At 55.2% G+C, this 26,608-nt stretch overlaps 13 protein-coding genes across 13 annotated transcripts; 7 read left to right on the top strand and 6 right to left on the bottom strand.

The window, feature by feature from the left end:
* Positions 1-135: 135 nt before the first annotated feature.
* On the top strand, positions 136-950 carry BKA78DRAFT_255196 (vacuolar protein sorting-associated; the record flags this gene model as incomplete). Its single annotated transcript, XM_066884976.1, has 3 exons — positions 136-225; positions 277-513; positions 567-950. 3 exons carry the CDS (start codon positions 136-138, stop codon positions 948-950), a joined length of 711 nt encoding a protein of 236 aa, XP_066741429.1.
* Positions 951-1,185: 235 nt separating this feature from the next.
* BKA78DRAFT_322505 (putative methyltransferase-domain-containing protein) lies at positions 1,186-2,805 on the top strand. Its single transcript, XM_066889121.1, has one exon. The coding sequence runs from the start codon at positions 1,579-1,581 to the stop codon at positions 2,428-2,430; it is 852 nt and encodes a 283-aa protein (XP_066741428.1). The 5' UTR covers positions 1,186-1,578; the 3' UTR covers positions 2,431-2,805.
* On the top strand, positions 2,652-4,500 carry BKA78DRAFT_190950 (putative xylitol dehydrogenase). The gene is made up of 5 exons (XM_066883572.1): positions 2,652-2,883; positions 2,988-3,074; positions 3,148-3,183; positions 3,244-3,939; positions 3,997-4,500. Exons 1-5 carry the CDS (start codon positions 2,872-2,874, stop codon positions 4,225-4,227), a joined length of 1,062 nt encoding a protein of 353 aa, XP_066741427.1. The 5' UTR covers positions 2,652-2,871; the 3' UTR covers positions 4,228-4,500.
* Positions 4,406-6,966, bottom strand: BKA78DRAFT_355647 (ABC transporter transmembrane region 2-domain-containing protein; the record flags this gene model as incomplete). The annotated part of the gene is made up of 2 exons (XM_066891940.1): positions 4,406-4,758; positions 4,818-6,966. 2 exons carry the CDS (start codon positions 6,964-6,966, stop codon positions 4,406-4,408), a joined length of 2,502 nt encoding a protein of 833 aa, XP_066741426.1.
* A 214-nt stretch (positions 6,967-7,180) lies between these two features.
* BKA78DRAFT_322501 (uncharacterized protein) lies at positions 7,181-8,238 on the bottom strand. Its single transcript, XM_066889120.1, has 2 exons — positions 7,762-8,238; positions 7,181-7,712 (listed from the first exon to the last, which is right to left on the bottom strand). Exons 1-2 carry the CDS (start codon positions 8,170-8,172, stop codon positions 7,389-7,391), a joined length of 735 nt encoding a protein of 244 aa, XP_066741425.1. The 5' UTR covers positions 8,173-8,238; the 3' UTR covers positions 7,181-7,388.
* Positions 8,239-9,535: 1,297 nt separating this feature from the next.
* BKA78DRAFT_374952 (uncharacterized protein) lies at positions 9,536-10,968 on the top strand. The gene has a single exon (XM_066892799.1). The coding sequence runs from the start codon at positions 9,736-9,738 to the stop codon at positions 10,618-10,620; it is 885 nt and encodes a 294-aa protein (XP_066741424.1). The 5' UTR covers positions 9,536-9,735; the 3' UTR covers positions 10,621-10,968.
* A 1,660-nt stretch (positions 10,969-12,628) lies between these two features.
* Positions 12,629-13,348, top strand: BKA78DRAFT_190911 (uncharacterized protein). Its single transcript, XM_066883571.1, has one exon. The coding sequence runs from the start codon at positions 12,762-12,764 to the stop codon at positions 13,236-13,238; it is 477 nt and encodes a 158-aa protein (XP_066741423.1). The 5' UTR covers positions 12,629-12,761; the 3' UTR covers positions 13,239-13,348.
* Positions 13,349-13,720: 372 nt separating this feature from the next.
* On the bottom strand, positions 13,721-14,656 carry BKA78DRAFT_256162 (putative GTP-binding nuclear protein GSP1/Ran; the record flags this gene model as incomplete). Its single annotated transcript, XM_066885056.1, has 5 exons — positions 13,721-13,852; positions 13,903-14,108; positions 14,161-14,314; positions 14,376-14,468; positions 14,591-14,656. The coding sequence occupies 5 exons, from the start codon at positions 14,654-14,656 to the stop codon at positions 13,721-13,723; spliced, it is 651 nt and encodes a 216-aa protein (XP_066741422.1).
* A 557-nt stretch (positions 14,657-15,213) lies between these two features.
* BKA78DRAFT_355643 (uncharacterized protein) lies at positions 15,214-16,100 on the bottom strand (the record flags this gene model as incomplete). Its single annotated transcript, XM_066891939.1, has 4 exons — positions 15,214-15,336; positions 15,397-15,737; positions 15,792-15,864; positions 15,933-16,100. 4 exons carry the CDS (start codon positions 16,098-16,100, stop codon positions 15,214-15,216), a joined length of 705 nt encoding a protein of 234 aa, XP_066741421.1.
* A 298-nt stretch (positions 16,101-16,398) lies between these two features.
* Positions 16,399-20,484, top strand: BKA78DRAFT_374935 (uncharacterized protein; the record flags this gene model as incomplete). Its single annotated transcript, XM_066892798.1, has 6 exons — positions 16,399-17,891; positions 17,940-18,302; positions 18,353-18,553; positions 18,606-18,824; positions 18,874-19,108; positions 19,163-20,484. Exons 1-6 carry the CDS (start codon positions 16,845-16,847, stop codon positions 20,482-20,484), a joined length of 3,387 nt encoding a protein of 1,128 aa, XP_066741420.1. The 5' UTR covers positions 16,399-16,844.
* A 920-nt stretch (positions 20,485-21,404) lies between these two features.
* BKA78DRAFT_271784 (ribosome maturation protein) lies at positions 21,405-22,448 on the top strand (the record flags this gene model as incomplete). Its single annotated transcript, XM_066885523.1, has 3 exons — positions 21,405-21,568; positions 21,758-21,881; positions 21,957-22,448. 3 exons carry the CDS (start codon positions 21,405-21,407, stop codon positions 22,011-22,013), a joined length of 345 nt encoding a protein of 114 aa, XP_066741419.1. The 3' UTR covers positions 22,014-22,448.
* Positions 22,449-22,990: 542 nt separating this feature from the next.
* Positions 22,991-24,299, bottom strand: BKA78DRAFT_190826 (uncharacterized protein). Its single transcript, XM_066883570.1, has one exon. The coding sequence runs from the start codon at positions 24,076-24,078 to the stop codon at positions 23,386-23,388; it is 693 nt and encodes a 230-aa protein (XP_066741418.1). The 5' UTR covers positions 24,079-24,299; the 3' UTR covers positions 22,991-23,385.
* A 221-nt stretch (positions 24,300-24,520) lies between these two features.
* Positions 24,521-26,360, bottom strand: BKA78DRAFT_298466 (uncharacterized protein; the record flags this gene model as incomplete). Its single annotated transcript, XM_066886912.1, has 4 exons — positions 24,521-25,581; positions 25,626-26,163; positions 26,220-26,302; positions 26,357-26,360. The coding sequence occupies 4 exons, from the start codon at positions 26,358-26,360 to the stop codon at positions 24,521-24,523; spliced, it is 1,686 nt and encodes a 561-aa protein (XP_066741417.1).
* Between the last annotated feature and the right edge of the window lie 248 nt (positions 26,361-26,608).

The following is a 26,608-nucleotide window of genomic DNA, read 5'->3' as shown; positions in this document are numbered from 1 at the left end:
AGGTGGGAAATTTCTCACTAGCGTCTCCGAGATCCCTGTCGCTTGGCGGCATCATGTTGCGGAGAAGCTCAGGCTTTCCGTGCGGGATCACCACCACCCCCGAACAACGTCTTGCGAGCTCCTCGAGAAGCCGACATGTATTCGCAGCGTCCATTACCCTATGCGCCTACGCCATACAGCTACACTCCTACCTCTGCGCTGTCCGCAACCATCAATCTCGATGAGGTACTCACAACATCTACGTCACGCGATTGAGGTGCTCACTGCTCGCTCCAGGAAGTCAAGCTCTCAACCACGAGTGCCGAACGCGATCTTTACGAATCTCTGGCAGAGATCTACAGCATCATCGTCACACTTGATGCACTGGAAAAGGCCTACCTGAAGGATTCCATAACCGAAAGCGAATACACAGACACTTGTAGCAGGCTGCTTAAGCAGTACAAGTCCAATCTCGCCAATGAGGCCGTAGCAAAGACCTTTGTAGACTTGGAGAGCTTCAAGAGAGAATGGGATGTGAGTTGGAAGCTTGCCCAAGGCGCAATGAATGCATCCGCTGACTTCCACAGCTCGACTGCCCTCGAGCCACCGAACGGCTCAAAGTAGGAATCCCGGCCACAGTGGAGCAACCTTCTCACCGACCTGCGGCCCCGGGCAACGATTCCGCTGATGCCACGCTCGTCGTCACTGCGACGGAGAACTTTATCACCTTGCTGGACGCTATAAAAATGGGCCTGCTCGCAAAGGACGTGTTGCACCCCATCCTGGGAGACATTATTCAGTCTGTCAACAGAGTGACGGACAAAGAGTTTGAAAATAAGGGCAAGATTATCCAATGGCTCATCACGCTGAACCAGATGAAAGCGTCCGACCAGCTTTCCGAGGACCAGGCTCGAGAGTTTCATTTCGACATGGACCGCGCATACTACGGCTTCAAGGCAGTCCTGAAATGAGGGAAAGATGGCGAGCGGTGGAATGCTTCAGTGCCAGGCTGCTATCGTCACTGCCCTTTCCATTTTGTGGATGCATCTAGACCAGCCATTCGCGGCCCTACATCGGCAAACCGATTATCGGTGAGAGCCGCGCATGGGCCACCGACCCTGGCGTTTTCTGGGCTGCTCAGCTCTTTCTTTTTGTCCCTCGCTGTATAATCCTAGAGACTTGGACCATGGACAACGACACTCAAGAGACTACCGGCGACATGTTACATGGTATGCGCCAAACTCACTTCAGTATTATGCGCTTCTAACTGACAGGATAGTCCTGGACTTACCGCAGTTGTACACTCGTCCTTCAGCTCAAGAGCTCCTCAACACCCTTACTCTACTGACCTCGGAGCCGCCGTCATGGGAGTGCAGTGACTCCGAGGGCGAGGAGCTCTCCGTGGGCCTCGAACCAAAACGCCGGCGCAAGCAAAGCGCCGTGAAAGCTACTCCGCTGCAGATAAACCCGGATGGCCTTGCCGCCTACCTGACGCGAATAATTGCCAGTGATCTTCGATGGATACATGACGAGGATACCAAGGTGGAAATTTGGGAGGCGGCAAGCATCCGCTTGAGCGAGAGATCCGGCCGTACAGGCATGGGCGCAATCTCGCGCAAGTTCTGGATTCCTCTCTCCAAGGATGGCGACGGCGAGGATATACAGATACACGAGCCTCCACTTACAGGCGACAATCTTGGACACAAAACTTGGGCCTCGTCATATCTCCTGGCAAAGAAGCTGTATCGACTGGCTGACGACAGAAGGCTCTTCCCACTCGAGGCTGGCCCAAGGCCTGCCCTTGAGCTTGGCTCTGGTACTGGTCTGGTTGGCCTTGCGGCTGCTGCCGCTCTGGGGACCCAAGTAATCCTTACGGACCTTCCCGAGATCACAGAGAACCTGGACCGAAACATAGAATCAAATCGAGACATATTGGAAGAGCACAACGGAAGCGCTTTTGCTGCGACTCTCGACTGGACCACCCCATCTGACATGATTGTGTCACCAAGTGCTGTGAAGGATGCTCACCACAAGCTCGACAACAAATTCGATCTCATTCTGGCTGCTGACCCACTGTATTCTCCTGATCACCCTGGACTTTTGGTGCAAACGATTGCGTTTTGGTTGTCTCGGGACGAATCGGCACGAGTAGTGATCGAGCTTCCACTAAGACCTCCTTATCGTCCGCAGGTGGAAGACTTTGTCTCCAAGATGCAAGCAATTGGCCTCAGGATCTGCGCAGAAGGCTACGAGACGGGTTACGACGACTGGGGCGGTCCCAACGGCCGAAAAGCAGTGCGTTGCTGGTGGACTGTTTGGAGTCATGAGAGCTCCGGCGCCAGCGGAGCCCATGGTGTGGAGCACGACGAACACGTTGAACCTGCGCAGGACATGGCACAGTCTCACCATCAGCTCATCGAGGAATTCCTCCAGCTTGACTTGGAGGATTAAATTTGCCCGGCTCTTCTTTCTAATGGCTTCCCTTTTGGCGCATCGAGATTGGGTTGTTTTCAAAAAATGGGTGTGCATTAAACTGCATGATAGATGCATAGACAAGAGTCGATAGAGAAAAAGGCCAATACCCCTTATCAACTGTATACTGAATCCATCCAGACGCGGATAAAAGATCCGGGTGAATAGGTCGGTCGGATTTGGTTCGCGTTCGCTCCCCGTCGCCGGCGGATCAGCGCACCACCCATGTCGTCATTCGCGGGGCACGCAGCGGAGCATCGACCATCATCACCAGACGAGGGATTGGCATCAGGCATGTGTTGGCTCCTAGTTTCTCCGTTGCAGCATCCTCCCCTATATCAACTTCCTCCCATCACTTTGAAGACGTCTTGGAGTAATCTATAATCGAATTGGCCGCAACACAGCATACATAACGACAATATGGGTGAAAAGGTGCCCCACTGCTCCTCCGCTTCATCTCTGCCCCTCAATCCCTACCCCGCACTCCGCGTTGCTGGAGAAAAAATCCTCGACTGACTCAACACTTCCGCTTCCAGAATCTTTCCTTCGTCCTCGAAAAGCCTGGCTCGGTCAAGTACGAAGACAGACCTGTCCCAGAAATCCAAGATCCGCACGATGTGATTGTACGCGACCCGAATCCGTCCCCCAACCACCAACCACGTTCTCAAGCCCAGCTAACCCCAACGCGCACGCCAGGTCAACGTCCAATACACGGGAATTTGCGGCAGCGATGTACGTCGGCCACTCCTCCCACCCTTCCTGCTCATGAAGAAGCCAACACACGACGCGTAGGTACACTACTGGACCAAAGGCCGCATCGGCGACTTCGTCGTGACGTCGCCCATGGTGCTCGGGCACGAATCCGCAGGCGTCATCGCGTCGGTCGGACCGGCCGTGAGCTCGCTCAAGCCAGGCGACCGCGTCGCCATGGAGCCGGGCATCCCATGCCGCTACTGCGTGCGCTGCAAGGAGGGCTCGTACAACCAGTGCCCGGACATGCGCTTCGCGGCGACGCCGCCCTACGACGGCACTCTCGCCCGCTACTACCGGCTCCCCGAGGACTTTTGCTACAAGCTGCCGGGCAGCGTCAGCCTGGAGGAGGGCGCGCTGGTCGAGCCCGCCGCCGTCGGCGTCCACATCTGCAAGATGGCCAAGGTGGCGCCCGGCGAGAGCGTCGTCGTGTTTGGCGCCGGCCCCGTCGGCCTGCTGTGCTGCCGCGTCGCGCGCGACGTGTTTGGCGCCAAAAAGGTCGTCGTCGTCGACGTCAATGAGGAGAGGCTGCAGTTTGCCCTCAAGTACGCCGCCACGCACGGCTTCAAGGCGGACGCCGCCAGCCCCGCCGACAACGCCGAGAGGATGAAGAAGGAGGCCGAGTTGGGTCCCGGCGCCGACGTCGTGATTGATGCCAGTGGCGCCGAGGTTTGTATCCAGACTGCTGTTCACGTCGCCAGGATGGGAGGACGGTTTACGCAGGGTGGAATGGGCAAGGTGCGTCGAGTGCTCCTCCATCGTCTCCTTCGTGGCTGTTGCTAACTTTGAAAACAGCCTGACATCACTTTCCCCATTGTCGCCATGTGCAGCAAGGAACTTACCGTGACTGGATCCTTCCGCTACTCGAGCGGCGATTATCAGTTGGTTGTCGATATGATTGAGTCGGGTAAGCTGGATGTTAAGAGTCTGATTACGAAGAAGGTTGCGTTTGAGGATGCAGAAGAGGCATTCCAGAGCGTTAAGGAGGGCAAGGCCATCAAGTGTTTGATTGAGGGCCCAAAATAAGAATTAGAGGCTCGTGATAGCAGTTGGATTCTAAGTTTGGCTGAAAAGATGGTCTTGTACGTTTAACTCGCAGGGGACATGTCATGCAATGCCCAATCACTCCTCGCGTGCCCCATACAGAAATCACGGACTCGCAGATCGCGTTACATGAAAAAGGTACAAAACAATCCAAACCCCCCTACCGTCTTTCGGGCTCCGGCTCGCTCTCGACAGCAACATCATCCCTCTCCCTGCCCAGATCCACTGTGCTCTCCCCTTCCTTCTCCTGGTACGGCGGCGGTGCCAGCTGCTCACCGCCCGACAGCCAGACCTGGCCCAGCTCCTCGTCAATCTGCTGGCGCCTCTTCTTCCACTCCTCGACCTTTTCGAGACGCTCGCGGAGCTCAGCCAGCTCCTTTTCGACGCTGGACTTCTCGGACGCCGTGCCGATGCGCTGGAAATCCCACTCGTCACCGTTTTCGCCCAAGCCAAGCGTCAGCGTAAAGGTGTGGTAGCGCTTGAGCGAGGCACGCGTGGAGATGGTGATGAGAGCTAGAGTTCGAGTGGTCAGCGAAAGAGGTGGATTAGGAATTGGTACCGTGTTGACTTACTGATGCCCTTGGCCTTGCAGTTCTCGTACAGCAAGCCTTCAACGTCGGAGCTGACGGCACTGGTACCCTCGTCCACAAAGGCGTAGCGCGGCTCGTGGTACAACAGACGCGCAATGCCCATGCGCTGCTTCTCACCGCCGCTGAGCACGTCTTGCCAGGTTTTGCGGGTATCCCAACCGCCTTCGCGGTCAGGGAGGTAGCCCAGACGCGCATCTTCAAGGACGTGGGAGAGCTCGAAATCGCGGCGGCCCGCTTGCTGCATGTCTACAGCTGTGTGTGGGTAGATGACCTGATCGCGTAGAGTGCCGGTGCTCAAGTATGGCCGCTGCGGTAGGAACATGATGCCATCAGTACCGCTGCAGCGAGGACGCGACACAAGACCACGGTAGGTTGGCCAAAGACCTGCCACGATGCGCGCGACTGAGGTCTTTCCAGCACCATTGGGACCCGTGATCAGAAGGTGCTCGCCCGAGTGCACAATGAAGCTGAGGCTAGCAATGAGGTCATCTCCACCCATCGGGTAGAGCGCAGGCGCGACAACGGGAACGTGTTCCAAACGCACGCCATCGAAGCCTCTGTGTACAGTTCCTTGCACGTCAGCGAGGGAATAGAGCTCGACACGCTGGCCGGGTGCTGGGTAGTAGGCGTTGGCATGAGCACGGTGGAGCGTGCTAATGAGCGTATAGACTCGAGAGGTGTAGCCGGCCAACTCCTGAAGGTCTTTGATGCTGTACATCATCCTGCCACCAGCGTCTGCCAGACTGAGCATCAGTCGCTTGTTTGTGATGAAATCCTTCATGCGACTGCGTTCGCGGTTGTTGCGTTTGCCTGGGTCAAGCCTCTCAGAGGCTCCACCGAGTCCACCCCATTGCGGCAGGAAAACGGGTAGTGAAGTGATGAGGTATCCAAAAGCAGACCAAGAATATTTCAACACAAAATCTTCAAGCATGTTGTATCGGATCTTCAGGCTGTAGATGCCTTCCATCCAACCTTTGAGCTCCTTGAAGCCCTTTTCCAAGAAAGTCCTCTCCATCTGATCACCACCGTAAAAAGCGACTTCCTCCGCGTTGGCTATCAGTCGGGAGTGGAGGGCTCGGAAGTCGCCTTCGCGACGGGCTTCCACTGCTTTGAGCTTTCCAAATGGCGGGGACAACCGGCGGAGGACGGTAGCTGTGGCAAAGTAATTTACGAGAAGGCCTGTCAAAGCCAGCGGGCCGAGAGAGCGGAAAAGTTGGTAGTTGAAAACGCAAATGTCGACAAATGGCTTTCCAAGAGAAGAGTATAGAGCGGCAGCGGCCTCGCAAAATTGTGTCAAATCTTGTGTAATGAACTGGTCGGCGCCCTGACCAATGCCACCATCCAAGTTCGAAAGGCGGTAGTAGTTGAGGTTCTCGTTGAGGTAAAGATCATGGATGTATCGCGTCAGCCTTGTACGGAAGGCGATGGACACCTTTGACTGGAGGAACTTGATCATGGCGTTGGTGTAGGAGGCAGCACTCCCAATACCACACCACTTTGCGATTCCCCACAAGAAGCCTTTGCCGTGCCCGGCCACCAGATCCCGGACGATCTCTCCATCCAAGCGCGCGACAACCAAAGAAAGATACGTCCTCAGCATAAGAAAGACTCCGTGGCTGAGGAGTAGTCCAGTCTCTTTGCTATTCCAACGCGGAATCATGATGTTGAGGAGGCTGAGGAACTGATGTAAGAAGGCCAAGTTCAATCCGGCCTTGGTCTGCGGCGGCGGCACCTGCGGCGTGTATCCATCGCTGAGCCCAGCTGCTCGCGGTGGTTGTAGGAACAAGCGTCGGTGCGCATCGAACGTGGTTGGCTTTGTGGGATAGATCACCACCTTTGATGTCGAGTTGCCCTTCGTGGGAACGAAGATGGTCCTCGAACCGTCCTTGCCTCGAAGACCGGAGTTACGACGAAGCAGTCGCCGTCCCTGCTCTTTCTCGGCATTGCGGCGTCGCCAAATCCTTCGGACCCCATAGCCAGATCCTATTATCGAGATCAGGAGGGAGATGGTCGCGATGAGCTTGGTGGTTTTCGAAATGTCCTTGGCTCGGGCTCGGAGCTTGGTAGCGTACTGATTCCATAGCACGAGAAGAGGGTCTTCGCTATGGCGAAGGGAAGACTGGGCGGCCATAGTGCCGCATCGTTTGGAGGGTCGGGGCTGTTGATGATCGAGATGACTAGGAGACAGCAGATGGCATTAGGAGGCTCATGATGACGATGTAGAGAACACCCAAGCAAAGCCTCGGGTGGTGTTGCATGTGAAAGGCTCACGGCCGGCGGACGGAACGGCGGCCCCGCGTTTCCCCAGACTGCAAACATCAGATAAGATAAGCCCAACAGCTTAGTAACGAAGAGAGGAGATCTTCCATTTCGCTTTCGCGTCCTGCTCTAGAACTATACACTCCCTACAACTATTTCCACAATCGCAAACCGGATGCTCCACGAATGCTGAATCCATGTTCCCCAAATGCAGGCCAATATGCTCCACTCCAGCCGATGGAAATGCATATGCAAAGGTCCCAATCGCAGCCCGACCACACCGCGACTTTGCACTCAGTCTTTGCCTTTGTTCTGAATCATCAGCTCCATCTCCGCATCATACTCGAACGGCTTCTTCTTGGTCGTCTCATTCTTGAGCTCCAAGGTCAATATGATGCCTTCTCTCCAAATATCTGCTCCACGCTGCACCGGAGGCGCAATGATTTTCGCTTCCTCTCTTTGCCTTTTGATGTCGGTGCTATTCAAGCCGAAATACTCATCGCGTTTTTCGACAAATTCCTGAGGCAGCTGACCAGGTCCCGTATAGCCGTTGACTATTTCGGGAATTCCAAGCGGTAGGTCGTTCTCTTTTTGATCCCAACGCCAGGTGTGGAAGGTCTGAGCAGGTCAGCTTTTGAGACTGCTTCCTCACGGACCAGAATCCTACCTTTCCATAACTGTTGACCAGAATTTTCATTACTTCGTCGTCAACAGGTCCAGGCATACCTGGCTGAACGAGAAATCCGCTCGTCACCTCGAACTGGTGGCTGTGCCAAAGTTGTCGCTCTTCCATTGGCAGCTTGGAGAATGCGTCGCCGCTGATGATGTATTCTACGCCTGCCAGACGAGCCGGGTTGGTTCCAGGTACGTATATGGCGCATTGAATGAAATCTTCCCTCATGATTGCACAGTGGTGGTTTGCTTGAAGGTAGTGGCCTGGCTCACCCGAAATGAAGTGGAATCCATTCAGGAAGAGCATGAGGTTTTGAGGACCAACAAGCCCAAACTGATTGCCATGCGCGGAGGCATGCGCTGACAATGTCGCAAAAAGAAAAGAGAGGTATCCAATGAGCCCCATGTTGGACAATTCTTGGAAAAAGCAATCGATATGCTTAAATTCAGAGTCAGAGTCGTGGCCAAGCAAACTTATACCATTGTCAAAGAATCAGCAATATATGCAGGGTAAGCAAAATGCGTTAGCTTTGCATGGTCACGCCACGCGGTCTGATGTTAGCACGGCTGGTCGGCGACCCCAAAACATGGGCTAAGGTCGCTGTAGAGCGATTCGGAGACATAGCCGCAAATCCGATCGGCGACCATCGGGGGACCCACAAGGCATGAACACCTACTTTGGCAACTGAAGGAACGCCTGGAGGCCCGACGTGAATGACGTTGGCGAGGCGAGAAAGCCGCATCTGTTCTTTGGTCTTCGAGGAACCACCCACCCACCGAGGACGTTTTGCAGGCCACCGCATGTCCAGTGCTGTAGGAAGCCAATCACCTTTTAATCAAGTGGCCGAAAAGGTGGATCGTATACTTTGGAGCAAAAGGATGGTGTTGACTGTGAAGCAGCAAAAATGCTAAGACGACAGGCTGACGAAAGGATCAAAACAAAGACCGCAATTTTGAATTTATCAACTGGAAAGATCAACGGGGAGTTTGCTCTTATTTATGTTAATACTGGGGAGGCTCAGACAGCAATGCGTAAACCTACAAGCATCCGAGGAGCCGTCAATTTGGAATCCGAAGTATCTCACTCGTTGCCTAAATGGTCGGTGACCCCTGCAGAAGAACATCATTGACTTTTGGTCACAGGCTTTGAAGCCAGGTCCTGGGTTCAAATTCTATCGTCCCACGGATATGCCGGCTTGAATGACATTGACATGAGAATGAAAACCACCAAGCAACAGCAAAGGTCTTGCACACAAGAACGACTAGAAACATTACCAGCACTCTGGTTCAGACTTTTGGCGGCCAATATTTACCAAGGGCTCTTCGAATCAAGGAAGGAGACCTGGTTGGTGTAGTAAGTTGCCCCAGGAAAAGAGAACTGCTTACCACGGGAAGCATAATCCTGTCAATTGATGCTGGCGTTGATCACACTTCCCGCTTCCAGGCAAGCTTCCGCGTTGATCTTACCTCGCGCACAAAAAACGGAATTGTGACAATGTGTCCATGTGATTTATGGGACTGGAAAGCGCAGCGTTGGGTGCAAAGCTCGAGTCACGGGGTTTGAAGCTCCTCGTGGTACGCAGGATGGATGCTCCCTTTCCCAACACGCAGAGACATTGGAACTCTCCCACTGTTTGAACAAGTCAGCCCTTTGCTCGCTCAAGTCCTTACTGCCAGCTCGTCCATCATGTCCCCTTCCTTTCCTCTCCATTCGCTCTACCAATTTGCGCGCCAACAATCATCATTTTGGGTGTGAGGTCGCAGCGGACGATATTTGCGCGCAAGAAAGCTCATTTTAGGTGTGAGGTAGCAACGGGCGATATTTGCGCACCAACAAGCATCATTTTGGGTGTGAGGTCGCGACGGACGATACTTGCGTGCAAGAAAGCATCATTTGGGGTGTGAGGTCGCAACAGACGATACGAGCGCACCAACAAGCATCATTTTGGGTGTGAGGTCGCAAAGGACAATGGTTCCCTCCAGAATGAGCCCCATCCCGGAGGATTATCCGCCTGCGCGAGATTTGGAGGACCTGCAAGCGATGAACGCCTTTCTATCAGAGCGAGTGGCCAATCTCGCGTCCGAAATCGACGGCCTCAAGACGCTCAAAGCCGAACTCGACGACTACCGCTCCGGACTGAAGAACAGAGTGGACCCAGCATCGAAGCCATCACCTCTCAAATCGAAGTTCCCACTACGACGCGAGGAGTACGAAGACTGGACCGAAGAGCTTGTCCGGACAATCTCGCAGCACGACGCGTGGTTCAAGGACGAAGAGCGCAAGCTGGACTACCTCATCGAAAGCGCGTCTGGCTTCATGCGCCTATTCCTGCGCGACCGCTACGGCTACCGCGCGCGCGATAGAGCCTGCAAAAGCCGACCCCTCAAGCTCAAAGACGCGCTCGCCGACTTGGACGTCATCTTCCTGCCTCCCGACGGCGACGTGGTCCAACGCGCGCGGCGGCAGTGGCTGCGCCTGGAGCTGGACCCGCAGTTCCACTTCTCGGCCTTCCTGCCCAAGTTCCTGTTCTACTCGCACCGCGCGGGCTTCCTCGACCAGGCGTACAGGACGACGTCGCTCTTCCGCTGCCTGCCTCGCTCCGCGCGCCAGAGGCCCGACATCAAGCCGTTTGGCAGCGACAAGAAGAATCCGCCCGGCAGCTTTCGCGATCTGGTCGACCGCCTCTTTGCGATCGAGGCGGAGAAGAAGGTCGATGATGGCTTGGTCAGGTCGTACACCACCGGCGAGCCTGATTCCGGGGAGGGACCTGAAATTTACCGGCCGGAACTGTACGAGGGGGCCAAGCGCTACCCAGCGGACTTGCCTGGACCGGAAAGAGGTGACGTGGATTGAGAAGATCAGAAAAATCAGGGGTATTCACTTTGGACGACTGAACGGGACCTGCGTCTTTTCTTCATTGCTGCATGGGCTTCTTCCACGAGGCATTATTGGCCGCGGGAATCTGACTCACCGTAATCTGTCCTTGCATTTCTGGAGAAGGATCTTTTGGCTTTTGTTTCTGCTGGTCCAAACCACACTTGGTCATCAACCCCCAGTGGATATTCCCGCGCGTTCCTGAGCCATGGATGGGAGTTTGAGGATTCCATCGTCGCATTTGCTAGATTGCGAATTAGCGGGAGCGTGAGGCACTTCTGAATTAATCCATTCAATCAGATGAAGTGGTTAAATCTGAACCTGTTATGATCATCCCAGTCCATCTTTTGTTGTCATGAGCAGTCCACGAAATGCAGAATTAAGTCCTAGCTTACTGAGAACTGTAAGTCCAACAGAGTGTCTCCATCCAGCTGGGAAGCGGTAGAGACAGTGGATTGGGCAATATGACGCGGATGGAAGAATAGCGAGGGCAAAAGGATGAGGCGTCAGTAGGGCCGCTCTTGTGTCTGTACTGCATCTTCTTCCAGCATAATCTCTCTTGATTGCAAACACGCAAGGGTGCTAAAGTAGAATGGAGGGAGGAAAATTGCAATACATCGAACTTCGATTATCGTCGGACTCCGAGGATAATGTTGCCAAGACAAGCAGAGCCGCAATAATAGACAAACCGCCCGGCTATCCTCAACAGTAAATGCTCGATTCTGATCTTCACGTCGTAAACTTTTCCATTGGGCACTCTGACTGTTGAACAAACGCAAAGGAAGCGAATGAATTGATCTCTGCCAGACCGTCCTCCCTGCAACAGCCACCTCATTTTGCATGATTATATTTTCCAAACGCCACGCTACTTTTCAGGACCGAGATGGTAGTCGAGCAGTGGATCTAAATGGCAGATTTGGCGCCGAAGATCCAGAGTTCGACTCCGGACGGGGCCCTTTTGTCGTTTTCTCTTTCGCCCTTGACTTTTTTTTTTTTTTCTTTTATCTTTTTCGCGTCTTAGCTTGTCGTTGACTTGGGAAGGAAGCCGGAGCGAGCAGAGCAGCTATTTGAATACGTGCCTGTCTGCTGCTACGTCGTGGGATGATGCCATGGGAGTAGCAGGTCCATTGACGAAATGAGTGACGTCTCTACTGACGCAGTGGAGAGTGAATGCGAATCCAACACTGACAATGACTTGAATTGGTTCGTTGGAATGGCTAGGGGGAGTCGTGACGGCCGGAGTGACCTCGATCTGGATGCCGCTTTTGAAGCCTTGGTCGCAGATTCGATCATGGATAGCAGTGCATAGTGACGGGTTGGAAGCCACGTCTCTGTCATTACTCACGATGCTGTCCAGCCACAACTACCTAGGAGTGCCGATGTGCTCTTGACTCCTGAATCGATTTTCCAACCATCACGATGTGCGTGAAATTGAGCAGAGCACCACCATCCGCCTACCTTTCTCCGCTCCTAGACTGTTCTGAAATGTCATCGACGCCTCCCTCACAGATCGTGATCGCGAAAGGGCAGGGCAGAAAGAGTTGGAATTGATTCACACGCCCTGTCTCTCTTTGGCGCACCATAGCAGCCAAAAGGTACAACGAGACATTATTCTGAACTTCATCAACCTCTGCTCCTGTCGGGCCTCCAAGCATTCGCAGCCAACAACGTCACGAGCCTCTCTCTATTCCTCAAAGCACCACTCCCCCGCCGACCCCGAGACTGGCAAACAAGACACTGGGCTCGCATCACACCGAACTCCTGCAGTTCCCCCAATGAGAAGGAGCAAGAAGAATCAGCATGCCGAAGCGCGCACAGTCGAGGCTCGAAGCACATGGAAGTCTGCAGGCCCATGGACAAATCGACAAGGGAAACCGGCTAGACGGTGCGATATGCAGGGAGCAATTGTCCCGGGCTTCTCTGTCAGAGCCAGCGGATACCAACCTCGGTCCGCAAAGCAGAACCTTGCGCCGTGGCCAATGTTCGCGCTGGCGGCAGGTCAAGCGGCGAAGATGTAGGTAGGTACGCAGGCGGCTCCGAAAAAAAACAGCGGCGAGGCATTCGATGCGGCAAGACAGCCAGTACCCAGGCATCCGTCCGTCGCGGGCTTCAAGCCTCGCATGCTTGCCTGCCTGCCTAACCGTCTCTTCTGCGCCAGACTTACGCGGTCAACAAAGACCTCTTTGTCTCCACCGAACCCTACGCAGCGAAGCCGACCGCCGCTTGATATCTACGCGCAGAAGCAGCTGGAGGCGGCGGCAGAGAGCGCCGCGCGCGGGAGCGGTCCAGACTGCGGCTTACTAGCATGGAAGGCCGCCGTGGGTTCTCTCCCTCGCTCTTTCTCTTTCTCGGTCGTGCGAGAGGGAAGCTTGCAGGTGTGCCAAAAGCCGTCCAGGGTGTTTGCTCTGCCCAGCTCGCCAACAAAGAAGGTCGGGTCGTCGGGGGCAGGCGGTGGGGAGCGAGCGTGTCAAAAAGAACCAAGCGCTGAAAGCAAAAGAAGTTTGCGTCTCAGGGATCCTGTCGAGGATTGCCCGTTACCTCGAGAACGGTCGGTTGAAGGTGCAGGTGAAGGTGGTCGAATAGACATCATCGCTTAAGTAGTCAACCGGATGATCGCGAGGCTGCGAGCCTAGCAACGGTGAATGTGGGCTTCGTAGCCAGGGTCCACTGGCAGGAGCGTCATGACATCACGTTTTCTCATTGCGAGTTGGAGAGTTAGTATGAGCAGCAGGAAAAGTCTGAATTGCTGCAAAAGTTCGGGTCTAGTTTTAGCTACCTACTTTCAAAATCCTCCAGGCGCGCCTCTGGGGGGAAAACGGCTGTTGAGGCCGGCCAGAAGCAGACGCACTTGCGGCTCTCGAAGAGAATGCAAGCCGAAGAGTAGGGAAAGTTCGACGGGCCCGTGTTCATCGCCTTCGACCGTCTAATTGAAAATCGCTAGCAATCAAACCCATCATCGAACCGCTGCCTTCCTGATGTCGTAGCGGCCGGATGCTATCCTGATATCATAGCATTAAGCCCAAATGGTCGTAAACTTCCGGCTCCTGTCCGTGTGACAAGCCCCAGTCCATTGGCCACTTTACAGGTCCGCATCCTCCTCGTCGGGAAGGGGCATGTTGGAGGCGGCCTCCATCTCCTTCTGGTACTGCTCGAGAACGGCCTGGTCGACCTGGACCTCGGGGGGAGCGAGGGCGGGAGCAGCAACGAACTCCTGCAGCGATTGTTAGCAAGTTGATGAAATCACAAGTCAGAAGCACGTACGAGAGACTGGTTGCCGACCAGCTTCCTGGCGAGCCACAGGAAGGGCTTCTCGAAGTTGTAGTTGGACTTGGCGGAAATGTCGTAGTACTGGAGGTTCTTCTTGCGATGGAAGGTAATGGTCTTGGCCTTGACCTTGCGCTCCTTCACGTCGACCTTGTTACCGCACAGGACGATGGGGATGTTCTCGCAAACGCGGACGAGATCGCCTAGATTCCGTCAGATTGGGCCTTTTTCGTCCAAACAAGGTGAGATCCTTACGGTGCCAGTTGGGGACGTTCTTGTAGGTGATGCGGGAGGTAACATCGAACATGATGATGCCGCACTGGCCGTTGATGTAGTAGCCATCGCGGAGACCGCCAAACTTTTCCTGGCCAGCAGTGTCCCAGACGTCGAACTGGATGGCGCCAAGGTTCTGTCGATCTGTGTAAGTGCGCGTTCGACGACGATCGTTATCGGACGGGGGAAGAGCGTACGGTGGTGAAGCCGAGCGGGTGAACCTCGACACCGAGCGTGGCAATGTACTTCTTTTCAAATTCACCAGTCAAGTGGCGCTTGACGAAGGTGGTCTGCAGCAGGGGAGAGGTTAGCGATGATGGCCAGGAAAAAGCTTTGAAAGGCGGTCGCCAGATCATGACGCAACGCAGGCTGTTGGCGTGGCGCAGAGGCGGGCGTAAATTCTTGCACTGACCTTTCCGGTACCACCGTCACCGACAAGAACGAGCTTGAAGGTAGGGGGAGCTTGACCCTCAGCCATGGTGTATGTGATCGGGCGCGGGGATGTTGGAAGTGGGTGTCGGTTGTTTGAACTGAAGAAGGCGGGGTGGATTAGTGTGGGATTCCCTTTAAGCGCAGGCAGCCAGAGGGCTAAGCGAGGTGGAAGATGGTGGATGTGAGCTCACAATGCAAGAGAAGACGCTGGATGGAGCTCCGGGGCGTCGAAGATGGTCGTGGGGCAAAAGGTCAGGGAGGATGGTTGTGTTGGTCGGAAGATTTGTTGTGAAGACGGGCCATGATCAGCCTTTCCTGTCAGCTAGCGCTGCACGTGACTGCCCTCAGGAAAATCGATTTCTGCCAAGACGGCGTCGCAGTCGGGAATACAGTGCATGTACCACTGAGTTGGCAGTTGGCAAGGCAGCCAGAGCTCTTCAAGAGCAAATAAACGCCGTCCTATAAAACATCGCCCTCGACGCCAGTTTTATGCCCTGACCCAGCCGTACCAGATCTCCCGCGCCACGAAGCCCATGTCCGCCGCCCAACGCCGTGCCCATGCATCATCACTACCTGCCACGCCGCTCCACCGTCTACGTTTCGCTACAGAGGCAGCAGGTGACAACCCAGCAGTCCTCTTCCGCCCCAGTTTCGTCGCGGGGTCAGTTGTAGGTCTATCACCTCTGGAGTCGCTCCCTCTCTCGACACCTGGAGTGCCAGCGGGCGCTGCAGCCTTGTCAGCGGTCCGCGTCCTTCCACAACTTTGGCATTATTGAGCCTGCTTACCCCCTCGCTCTGCGATACTGCCTCCGCCACCTTGCTCAGCTTCTCATGGTTCATCCAGTTCACGTTTCCAAACCTGACTATCTCGTCGCCTGCCCTCAGCCCTGCGGCATCTGCTGGACTGCCAGGCACGACACTATTGACCTTGGCAAACGGAGCCTGGAGAGCAGCATCTTGGTCGGCCCTTGCGGAGTTTGCTGTACCTGCAGCGCCTTGAGCAGCCAACGAAGCGGCCGCTGCCTCCCTTAGCGCAGCGTGGTGTGCGTGCAAGCCGACCTCAATCTTGTCCATCACCGCCTTGAGATCATTCTGAAGATGGATGATGCGCGCCCGCGTAATGCGCACTGAGAACGCGACGTTAGACCGGCGACCGCCCTAGCTTGTCTGCTACTACGCACCTTGGGGTACGTCAATGTCGTCGCGCGGGTATCCGTCAAAGGTGGTCAGGCTCGTGCGCATGTTGACTCCGTGCTGCAGACGGCCAGAGTCAGCTATATACAGCACGAGAAAAACCGGGCGGAGCAGAAGAGCTGGCGTACCGAGTCTAGAACAGAGCTTAGCGCTGACAGCTCGCCCTCGATGCGCTGCTTCTCGGCAATGAGGTCGCCAAGGGACAGATCCTGCTTCGATAGTCCATTTGACGCGCCGTTGGTCGAAGGGCCAGAAGCCACGGATGGCGAGTGGATGTCGTCCATCGGGAGGCCCATGGAGTTGAAGAGGAGGATGCGCGCAGGGGATGGTTGTGCGTACGTGCAAACGCACCTCGAACGCGACGAGAGTGGTGACGAAAGCGGCGACGAGTCTTGATGAGAGGTGATGGAGCAGCGGGAGCAGGTGGCGGGGATTGGCTTCAAGAGCATGCCGGGGTTCATCCGGAATGCGCGCTCCCCTTGTTCCCGCCTCCATCAAATGTCCGTCATCCTTCTGACGGACAACGTCAACAACGGAAGTGCCGTGGCGATCTTGACATGGAGGTCATGTATTCCTCCTTGACGCGTACTCCTAAGATACATGTAGTTCAACGGCACGGCATCCTACAGCGCATCGCCAAACCACCCTCGTCCCCCGCCTGACGTCTCACCTTTGGTTGCACTAACACAACGGCCCTATCCAAAGCCATGGGACGCACTTCTAGAATCCATTGCTGCTTGCATTCCTGGTGCACTGGGCCGATTGCGGCCCGTTTGGACTCTCGGCCAGCGCAAAGGGAGGCTTCAAACTGACAGCAGTCGCGGCCCAACTCCAACATACAAACCTACTCTTGCTTGTTGTCCACTTGTTTGGCTTCGTTCCTGCCCGCTACATGCGCCCCTACTGCCTCGACTCCTACTGCTCTGCTGCTGCGGCCTCCGTACCATGACCGCTGCATCTGCGTCCAGCGACCCTCTTATTTTCCGTGCCTCCTCTTCCGTCGTTGTCCCAGTTGCCTCCATGACTTCTTGATTCCAGCCATGGCATACGTCCTCTCGGTGCCCTCGCATAGCCCCCTCAAGCGCTCGTTCAGCGAGACCCCATACCTACGTTCGCCGTCCCCGTTGTCTCACGACTCTTCCAACACTGTCCGACGTTGTAAACCTAGCAACGTATCAGCTACCTCCCTTATCTCTTTTGCCTCGGCGCAGAACGGCTCATGGCTCAAACCGAACGAGAATACTCCTCCAAACGTCGCCTCGCGGTCATTGCTAGACTTGATCAATGAGCTGTCTGCCTGTCCCTCTCTCCAGTCCTCCCTCGAGTGCGTGCCAGAGAAGATCTCATGGGTCTCCAACATTCCACTCCCTCCCTCCCCGGACCCTCGACGGACCTCGTTTGAGCAAGCCACCCTTTCCATTCACGTCGATAGACCGACCGAGAAATGCCCTTCGCCGGTGCCGACATTCCACGAGGATCCAAATTCCCCTTTAGACGAGGAGCAATCTCCCACAGACGACCACCAAGACTTCTTCAGCTCCAACTCGAGCATCCTGGAAACTCCCGATGAGCCGACAGACGAATTGCCTGCGCCAAGGTTAGAAGAGGACGAGACAGAGCCAAAGGCGACGCCCTTCAAGAGATGGGTCAGCACGTTGAGGCGACGCAACAAGAATCCCGCAAAAGGGCACAAGCCCAGACCAGAGTACCCAGCCGTGGACGACTTTCCTCCAGAACTCGCAAGAATCAGGACCAACAATGAGGGAAGATCCAGACACACAAAATCGTCATCGCTAGCTTCGTCCATGGCCTTTGTGACGGCTGTCAAGTCAGCATCCGTCACATTGGCCAGTACTAGCATCGCGCCACTCAGCCGCCTGGGGACCCGATATAGCAGAGCAGGACGAGATGACCACCGAGGCAGCAGCTTCACGGATGCTCGATCTGCCAGGGAATCGGCATACCACTCCATCATCCCTGTCATGGATGAGCGCGCATGGGAAAGAGCCAAGCAACGCAGGCGGATCCTTGAAGAAATCATCTCCTCGGAGGAGGGTTACATTGGTGACCTGAAGGTGTTGTCAAATGTGAGGAGAAATTTTTCCATGCAAAGGGGACAGGGTTAACAGATTCAGGTGTACTTGACGGTGCTCGCGTCAGTACCTTCGGTCTCACCGCAGACGCGCATGTCGATCCATCGCAATGTGTCACAACTTGTGCAGCTGCATGAGGATCTCCTTGGAGAGCTTCACCGCATCATCCCAAATTCTGAGTATTCCCAAGACGACAGCGCAGCCGACCATCGACCGAAGCCTCGACATGTCCGTTGGCACAGCATCGATGGCCTCCCGCATAGAGCCTCTGCACTCGCGGCGGTCAACCGTCGGTCGACGCAAAGACACTCTTTGGATATGTGCAAATCAGAGGAGCCGGCTCCAGTTGGCGTGACTGCAGATACCGAAACTGTTGCCCAAGTCGCCAAGCTCTTTGACCAACTCGTAGGTGAACTTGACCCGAGGATTTAGGAAACCCACTAATTCATGCTCAGATGAAGCGTTTCTTCGCGTATGAAGAATACAGCGCTCAGTTCGAGTCGGTCAATAGTGAATTGGAAGCCAGTCACCGGGCCATCCCTGCGTGGCAGACTTATGAGAGAGGAATTGAAGCCCTATCGAGCATGCTAGTCTCAGCAAACAAAAAGGACGCCAATTGCCGCAAGGGCCTGACGTTGGCGGATCTAATGATCAAGGTCAGTCTCAATCTACATCACAAATACGACCAAGTCTGACACCGTACCACAGCCGATTCAGCGCACCTCCAAGTACCCATTGTTCTTCGCCGACCTCATGAAGCATACCCCCGTTGCGGATGACCCTGTGGCACACGCCGAGCTAGAAAAGGTCCACTTTCGCCTCAAAGACGCAAACCAAGAAATCAACAATGCCAAAGACGACCAACTCAGGAGGAAGCTCATTGAAACAACTTGGCTCCTCCAAGACAGACTTGTGTTTGCGCAAGACGTAAGAGATTTGACCAGGCCCATGTATGGAGATGCTGACTGTACTGTAGCAACCTATTCCTCGCGTTGTATTGACCAGACTGCTCGGCCATGTCGTCTTGTGTGGTGTTTTACACGTAACATATCAGACGAACGATCCGCGCATCCATGGCAAATACATGATTTGCATGCTTTTCAGGTCTTGCCTCATTTTGGCGCAAACGGACAAGGCTTATTCTAGCTACAACGTCTTTGCCATGATTGCCCTTGGAAACGGCAGCATCGAGAGGTCTGACAATGGTCGAGGTAAGCGCTCTATTTTGGGACGCTAGATTTGTTTCACTGACTTGACTGCATTAGGCCTTCAGTGCCACACGGCACCTTTCACGTGGAAGCTCGTCTTTGAATCTAGCAATCGGTTCCACGAAGTTATTCTCAGCGCCTGCTCGGCAGAAGAAGAAATGGTTTGGAAGCAGACGCTCCGGTCACACATTGCTGCGGAAAACAGCGACATCGTCGAAGGCAGAAGCTGCATGCAAGATCTTTTCTCCTCACTTTCGATCGATCTGAGATGCCTTGGAGCAAGCTTTGGAACTCCAGACAGCCTCACCCGGAAGATGGCCCTCCGTCGTGCTGCAACTGTTGGACCGAAGATGCACTTGCAACAAGTCATCATTAAAAACACCCAGGCACAAAAGAGGCCAGAAGTTACTCAGTCCACCAGCTCACTGCCAGTTGGTCGCTCTCACTCCACGATGACCTCGACCAGTCTGATGCCAACGCTTGCTCCCCGTCGTGGCGAGCGGATCCGTCTGGAGACGGCCATTGGTGATGTCTGGACCAAGGAGAGCATTCCATATCCTGGAATGGGCCCCCGAAGAGCGGAGAATCCAATTAGGGCTTCGGCCAACTCTGTCATGCGGAAGCTCAGCATGGCGAGCATTGCGAGTAACTTTTCCAAGAGATCTGGTAGCTACAACAGTCTAAGCCAATTACGCAAAGACGACCCCTGGAGATCGAAGAGGAGGTCACCATCAGGCTCGCTGTCCCAGTCGGCATCTCCAGCTCCGCCGTGCATCAAGGTCGACTTTCACAATGCGCCCGATCAATTCTTGCCCGCCGACTTTGAACTCGTGACACCGAACAATCGGGCCAGGCGGAAAGGCAATCGCGCCAATCTCCACGAGCGGGAAAGCGATCGCATCGTCGGACCAGGGACTCTGCCTCGAGGAATGAGCCTCTCTCCGTCTCCGCGACCGTCTCCGCATTCAGGTCTTTCCAAAAAGATTTCAATGCCCTCGCTGGGCCAAGCGCGCACACCTCCGTCGAGCGACGGCTCAAAAGATCACAAGCTGCGCAGGAAGCTCTCGATGCCAACAATGCCCAGCTCGCCCCTGCTGGTAAATGCACGAGATCGTCCGGCCACGGCAGCTGGACCTAGGGAGGCGCCAAAGCTGGATACCAGCATCAAGCTGCCGCAGTCGAGCGAGAAGGACAAGAGCGCTCTGTCATCGCTGCAGAGTTCGCCAGCAGGGACACCATCGAGGAAGCGGTCCATCAACATCAAGCCACGGGCAAGACTGTTCAAATTCTGGTCGCATCGCAACGAGGCGCCCAAGGGCGTCTTGGCCTCGTTTCGCGCCAACGCGACGCCGTCGCGGTCGCCTTCGCGTCGCGTCTGAGAGGACATTGTGCTTGGCAGAAACGCGCTTTGTTGCGTTTGCGGCCGCGTCGTGGCATTGTGCGACGTGAGGGCTGGGTGCGGAAAGAGGTGACACGAAACAAAGCGCACATTTGCCAAGGGGGAGCTGACGTTCAGGTATGATATCATTGGCAAAGGAATCAGGGGATGATGGTGGAGATCACGTTTTGGAAGTTGGCGCATGCGTTTTTTTGGCACAGTTGACGCAAACTTGTTGGTTGTGGAGCCGTGCGTTTATGGTGAGTGGGCGCAGTTGGCGCGAGCTTTTTCTGGCTTCGTCTTGGGAAAATGGGCATTTGGAGAGAGGGGGGGGGATCATCGTCATGCAAGGTACCCGTAGGACCATCAGGGACATCATCGACATCGGTAGACGGACGGACAGGTAAATGGGGTGGGCAGGGTGGTGTTTTGGGGGGCTTTGGGAATTTAGGACGGCCGTCCTGGGGGTTTGATCGTTTTGTCTCTTCTCCTCCTCTTCTTCTTCCTCTTGTTTTTTTGGGCTAAAGGAACGTAGCGAAAGCAACTCCTAGCATTGGACTAGGAGAATAGGGAACACGGGAAGCTGGCTCTTGGCAGCATGATCAGAAAGATATCCATAGCGAGACGAATACAATTTTAGACGACTACTCCGTACATATTCATCTGACGTGATGTTTGGCAGTCTTGGAAAAGGATGGAAAGGACGGGTACCCGCACATCGGCGGGGAGCGTGGGGTCCCTGTGTTGTCCGTGCGTCAATGACGTAGCGTCCAACCCAGGTGCTACAAAACCACCCCGCTGCTGTCCCTCTGCTTCCCTTCCGTCTTCACTCTACAAACCAATCCTAAATCACCAAAGCCTCTCACAAAGCCTCCAACTTCACTCTCAACACTACCACCAACACCACATCCCACCGACACAATGACTCGCGGCAACGACACCCAGACCAAGGTCCACTACCAGGGCAAGGAGGAGGACTTCATCATCTTCGTCGACGACATCAAGGCCGTCCAGGACTGGAAGAACGACAAGAGCATTCCTCTCGCTCAGGTCGTCAGCGGCTGGAAGGTCTTTGTCACCCACAAGTAAGCTTTTCCCCTCCTCTCTGTTTGCTCCTGTCACGCGACCCCGCAGCTTGCTTGCTCTCGCTCGTCCTGGAATCGCCGGAGGCGATGGCAGCGACGCGATGCTCGCCGAGCTTGCCGTGTCACCATTGACGCCTCATCGACGCAACTCGCACAAGCAACGAGAGCTTTGCTAACATGATGCTGCAGGCACGGTGCCCAGGGCGTCCTCGACGGCGCATCCAAGGCGGCGCTGGAGAACGAGTTCGGCACGTCCAAGGAGGAGGACGTTGTGACGCAGATCCTGGAGAAGGGCTCTGCCCAGGCCACCGAGGTAAGCCTTGCTTCCATTTCTCCCCAAAGACCACACGGTGCATGGACGGCGGCGGCTGACTGACGATGCCAACAGAACTCGGGTCGCAACGGTGACCGCAACGTCGCCGACGGTCCTCGCGTCGCACACTAAGCTGGCTGCTTCTCTCTTCTGAGCGAGAGCTGACGCTGAGTTGTGTGCGTCGGCGGACGGTTCCGATGCAGTTGCAGATACCCAAAAAACCTACAGCCCCCCCTTCCTCCCTTCCGTCAGCTACCTCACATCACATCACACCAATCTCTCTTCTCGTCACAGCAGCACCACGACAGGCGTGGTGATGAAGGTGTTTTGGGGGACTTGAGAGGGCGTTGCTGAGGCACAGCAAGGCTGCCTTTTGCCCTCGCTCGCCCTTTGCTCCCTCTCGGGCGAGACTGGTCTGGTTGAAGGGAGTCGAAGGAGATATTCTTTTTTTTTTTTTTTTTTTGATTGCTCCATGATCCTATTACATATCTAGCTTACATGTAATGTCGGCCTCACTCTTGGGGGTCGACTGGAGATGGTAAATGAATGACACGATGTCTACGACAACGACTTGATCCTGACGATGGCTGGTGATTGCTGGTCTTCCGTCGCTTGTGTTGTGATGTTGTTGCTAGCTACCACCACAGCAGTTCCTCGTCAAGGACATGTATCTCTAATCCCTTCGCCTTTGAATTCAACGCGGCGAGCTCCTGCCTCCGTGATCTAAAGTGGCACCTCGAGCACCTCAGGCTCCGTCCATCGTGGGTCCCATGGACAGCCCAGAGCTTCCCGGTTCCTTTGCCCCACCAACAATGACGTCATCGACATGCCATGCCATGCCATACACCTGGGCTTCCATCCAATCCACCTCGCAACATTTGCATTTACATTCCAAACCACCTACCTACCTTCCGTTTCAGCTTCCAGCGCAATCCCAATCGCCGTGCCGTGCCGTGCCGTGCCTTGCATCAGCTACATGTACCTACTCCCCCAACACGCGCGTCGTCGAGCGCTGGCTGGCTGCCCTGGCAACCTACATAACCACCGACGCTGCATAGGTACTAGTAGTTATTATTGCGGCATGCCAAAGTAACGCGCACGCGTGCATGCGTGCGTGCGTGCCTCGCGCTAACTGCTGCACTACAAGACTAGATATAAGGTTTGGTTGAGTGCGTCGATGTGTGTGTGCCTAGGTACTCTTGTCCTAAGCACAGTTGCACAAGAGGTGGATGGATGGGTGCAAAGTCACCACCTGTGAACAGGAGGAGAGAAGGAGAGAGGGGAGGGGAGGGGAGGGGAGGGAAGAGAGGCGGTGGTTCTCGTGTATGTATTCCCAAGACCAACGCCGTCTGCCTACCTGCTAAACAATTGTTGATGCTGGCGCACTCAAGCCCTTTTTTCCTCCCTCTCCCCAAGCCCTCCTTCTCTGCCATGGAACCACCTCAAACTCCATCATCGAAGGCGGAGGAGAGTGCAAGACCAAGTGCTGTTGTTGACTATGTATTCACTTGGTACACTGTGCACGGCGGCAGTTGAACGAGTTGACTAATCGAAAGAAGTTTCTATTCTTTTCTCTCTTTCTGTTGACAGTACGTCCGTCCTTCCTTTGACGAGACGGCTGCCTGCTACTACTACGACGTGCTCCCGGCTGGCTCTCGCTGGGTTCCATCTTCCGTTCTACGCAGCAGAAGCAGCAGAAGCAAGACAGCAGCAGGTTCGCCACTCCACTCCCATTCTGTGCACCGCCAGCCGGCCAACCTCCATCCACCCGCTCCAATGTAGCGCTGGTACGTAGCAATCTCAGGCGATGGATAGAAGCGGAAGCCCGTCCGGATTGGCGATTTGTTGCGAGACGAAAAACGAGACCTCCTGCTTGGCGTTGGGTGTCGTAGCGATCTGTACCAATGTAGGTCCGGCGACGCCCCCCTCGAGTGACATCTTTTCCCTGCGTCGAAGGGAGGTTGACGAGCAAGATAAACCGTACTCCCCGCCACCACACATCCCACACTCCACGTGTTTTCCCACTTGTCCGACAGGAAATATCCTCCCTCTGAGCTCGACTCCAGCGCATATGCGCAAGGGTACAAATTACAAGTGAGAAGGAAAAGAAAGAAACAATGAAAAGAATGAGTGGTTCAAAGGCAGCGAAGAAGAAAAGAGTCGGGCAGAGAAGAGAACCAGCTCTAGTCGTATGCATCGGCTACCGTGTGGTCGGGATGCGTGCCGGCCACATCATTGAAGAAGCATGTGCTGATGAATGGATTACAAAGAGTGGTGTAGTGGTGGTAATCAGTCATGGGCACCAGGCGGGTAGCGGAACGGAGGAAAGGGGGTTGGTGAATTTTTTTGCAGAAAAGAGAGCAAGATGAAACTAATGAGCAAGAAAGAGGAAGCGAAGAAAGAAGAGAAAGAAGGTCGCAAAACAAACCAGGGTATCATCAGTTGTCTTCGTATCGTCGTCCGCGCCTGTCACCCAATTGTCACAAAAGGAAATAGGAAAATGCCTCGCGAATACTGCTCGAGAGTATCAAATCGGGGGAGGCCCCGGGTTGAACTGGGCTAGCTGGCCCGAGGAAACATTCAACTCGACGCGAATCCGCGTTTTGATGCAAGTCCAGACGGAAGGTCGGTTCGTTGCATCATCCCAAGTTTGGCCATACTCGGCCGAGCATCTTGCGCCAACGGCCGCCGCGCGACTCGTCCCCACCAGCCACGGTCGACGCGTCTGGATGATGATCGCGGCCCAGCATCGAGAGAGCGCGCTGGCGAGCCCATTCGCGGCGCGAGGCAGTGCCGGCAGCCGGCCGTGATGCTGCACGGGTAGCCGCTGGATTCGCTCCGGATATGTCAGTGACGTTCGACGTCACTGGGGCCGGAGCAGGGTTTCCTCCAGTCGTCGTCGTTGCATGCTCTCCAGCATCGTCTGGACATTCGGTAGAAGGGACTGCTGTTGGCCTGTTGGCCGTCTGCATTTCGACATCTGGCGGCGCATTTGAACGTGTCCGTCTTGCCGCGTTGCCCATGACCATGAAAGCCGCTGCGCGCATGAGTCCTCCCCGTCGGTTTTCCTCAATTCTGCGCGATTCCTCTTCCACCATCTGGTCCTCACTCACGCCACGCGCAGCTGCTCGTGACCGAATCCGGCGTAACCATCGCTCGCGGCGAACCATTGCGTTGGTAATAACGGCCGGGCAGTAGCCCCTTGGCAAAACCGTCTTTTTGCATAGCGGGCACAAGGAGGAGTTGTCGCGCAAAAAGTTGTCTATGCACTCGGGATGGTAGATGTGATGGCAGGGAAGCTCCCGAACCGTGGTCTCCTTGTGGACAAAGTCGTCTAGACAAATTGCGCATGTCGGCTGCGAATACGATACGGAACGTTCGGACGTGGGGGCAACGACGGGAGGACCGGCCCCGACTTCGTTTCCAGTGTTGACCGCCGAGTCCCCGACAGGAGGCGTGGCAGAGTTTGCATCATAAGTGTAGAGAAGCATGCGATCCAGAACTTCTTGAGGTACAGTCAGACGTCTGATGCCTAGCGCTTCGAGGTCGATTTCGCCTCGGATGACTCGATCGCGTAACTGATTGCGTAGTCTCTTTTGATGCCAATGTACGCCGAGGGAAGAACCGCAGATTGCCAGGATCATGAGGCCGAGTACGATGAGGAGAAAGACCCATAGACTAGGCAGTGAAGAGCCGCCGTCTGGCCATGTTAGCGAAGACCTGAAGAGAGAGGCGGGGACCTACTTGTTGGAATCTGCGCAATTTGACGCACGTAGTCACTGGGGTGGTACAACGAGGATAGATTTCGACCATTTGGGACGCTGGTGAGATTTCCAGAGTATGCTGCGAGTTCTGGCATCACCAGCCGGCCCGTGGAGCCAGACACGGCGTAGATTCCAAAATCGCGGTCTGCCTTCCACTGGCCCCCATCATTAAGATCCCACAGTAGCGCATTAGCCGGCGGAGGTATCCCAACACTGTTGTCCGTGGGGAAAAAGATAAAGGCCCTCAACAGTGGATCGGCCGCGGCGTTGGATAGGAATTCGTGGACGCACTGCGCCGAAGACCAAGGTGCTATGGCAATCTGGTGATACTTTTTGGCTGGAGGCAGGTTGGCGTAGCGCGTGACATTTGCGGGTATGTAGGGAGCCGTGGCATTTTTGCAGAGGTCGGTCTGGAGGTCTGGGACGTAGAGCGGACCAATGATGTTTTCGCCGGGACTGATGCCATTGGTAGAGAGGGTGCGCACGTTGGTGTCGGCCAGATAGAAGCCGAATCGCGACTGAGAGAAGGTTAGGGTTAAAAGGGTAGATATGGCCATGTGTTGAACAAGCTTACTTGGACCAAGGTGACATTGTCGGCGGGCTCGGCAGAATCAAGCCCTGGAAAGACAGCCGTCTGGAATTGGATCTGCTGGGCAGCTGCGTGGTGATCAGCAAAAGGATTGGAACGTGAGGGCGGATGACGGTACGTACTCATTGTACGCAGACATGCGGACGACAGTTAGCGGCAGCAGGAAGAGGCGGCAACGGGCGACGACGCAACGGCGGGAGGGATGGAAAATTTGGATAGAAGTCGGGCAGCGGGTAGAGAGAGAAAAGGATGCAGAGAGCCCGGGTAGTGTGGTGTAGTTGATAGAACAGTTCCCAACCTCCCCAGACTGACTTACATGACTGACCCAGCCTAGCCCACAGCCCACCCCAGTGCCGGCATCCGCAGCCCGTCAC

The sequence above is a fragment of the Phyllosticta capitalensis genome (assembly GCF_038381095.1).
Source record: "Phyllosticta capitalensis strain CBS 128856 chromosome Unknown BKA78scaffold_9, whole genome shotgun sequence".
Lineage (NCBI taxonomy): Eukaryota > Fungi > Ascomycota > Dothideomycetes > Botryosphaeriales > Phyllostictaceae > Phyllosticta > Phyllosticta capitalensis.
This window is presented reverse-complemented; position numbering and strand designations above follow the sequence as displayed.

Excerpts from the sequence above, each read along its gene's own strand:
- BKA78DRAFT_322505 (XM_066889121.1), top strand. The coding sequence starts at position 1,579 with ATGGGCGCAATCTCGCGCAAGTTCTGGATTCCTCTCTCCAAGGATGGC.
- BKA78DRAFT_190950 (XM_066883572.1), top strand. Across the intron at positions 3,075-3,147 it reads AAGATCCGCACGATGTGATT|GTCAACGTCCAATACACGGG; the intron begins GTACGCGACCCG and ends CGCGCACGCCAG. Across the intron at positions 3,184-3,243 it reads CGGGAATTTGCGGCAGCGAT|GTACACTACTGGACCAAAGG; the intron begins GTACGTCGGCCA and ends CACGACGCGTAG.
- BKA78DRAFT_322501 (XM_066889120.1), bottom strand. The coding sequence starts at position 8,172 with ATGGGGCTCATTGGATACCTCTCTTTTCTTTTTGCGACATTGTCAGCG. Across the intron at positions 7,713-7,761 it reads TGGTCAACAGTTATGGAAAG|ACCTTCCACACCTGGCGTTG; the intron begins GTAGGATTCTGG and ends TGACCTGCTCAG.
- BKA78DRAFT_374952 (XM_066892799.1), top strand. The coding sequence starts at position 9,736 with ATGGTTCCCTCCAGAATGAGCCCCATCCCGGAGGATTATCCGCCTGCG.
- BKA78DRAFT_190911 (XM_066883571.1), top strand. The coding sequence starts at position 12,762 with ATGCTTGCCTGCCTGCCTAACCGTCTCTTCTGCGCCAGACTTACGCGG.
- BKA78DRAFT_190826 (XM_066883570.1), bottom strand. The coding sequence starts at position 24,078 with ATGCATACGACTAGAGCTGGTTCTCTTCTCTGCCCGACTCTTTTCTTC.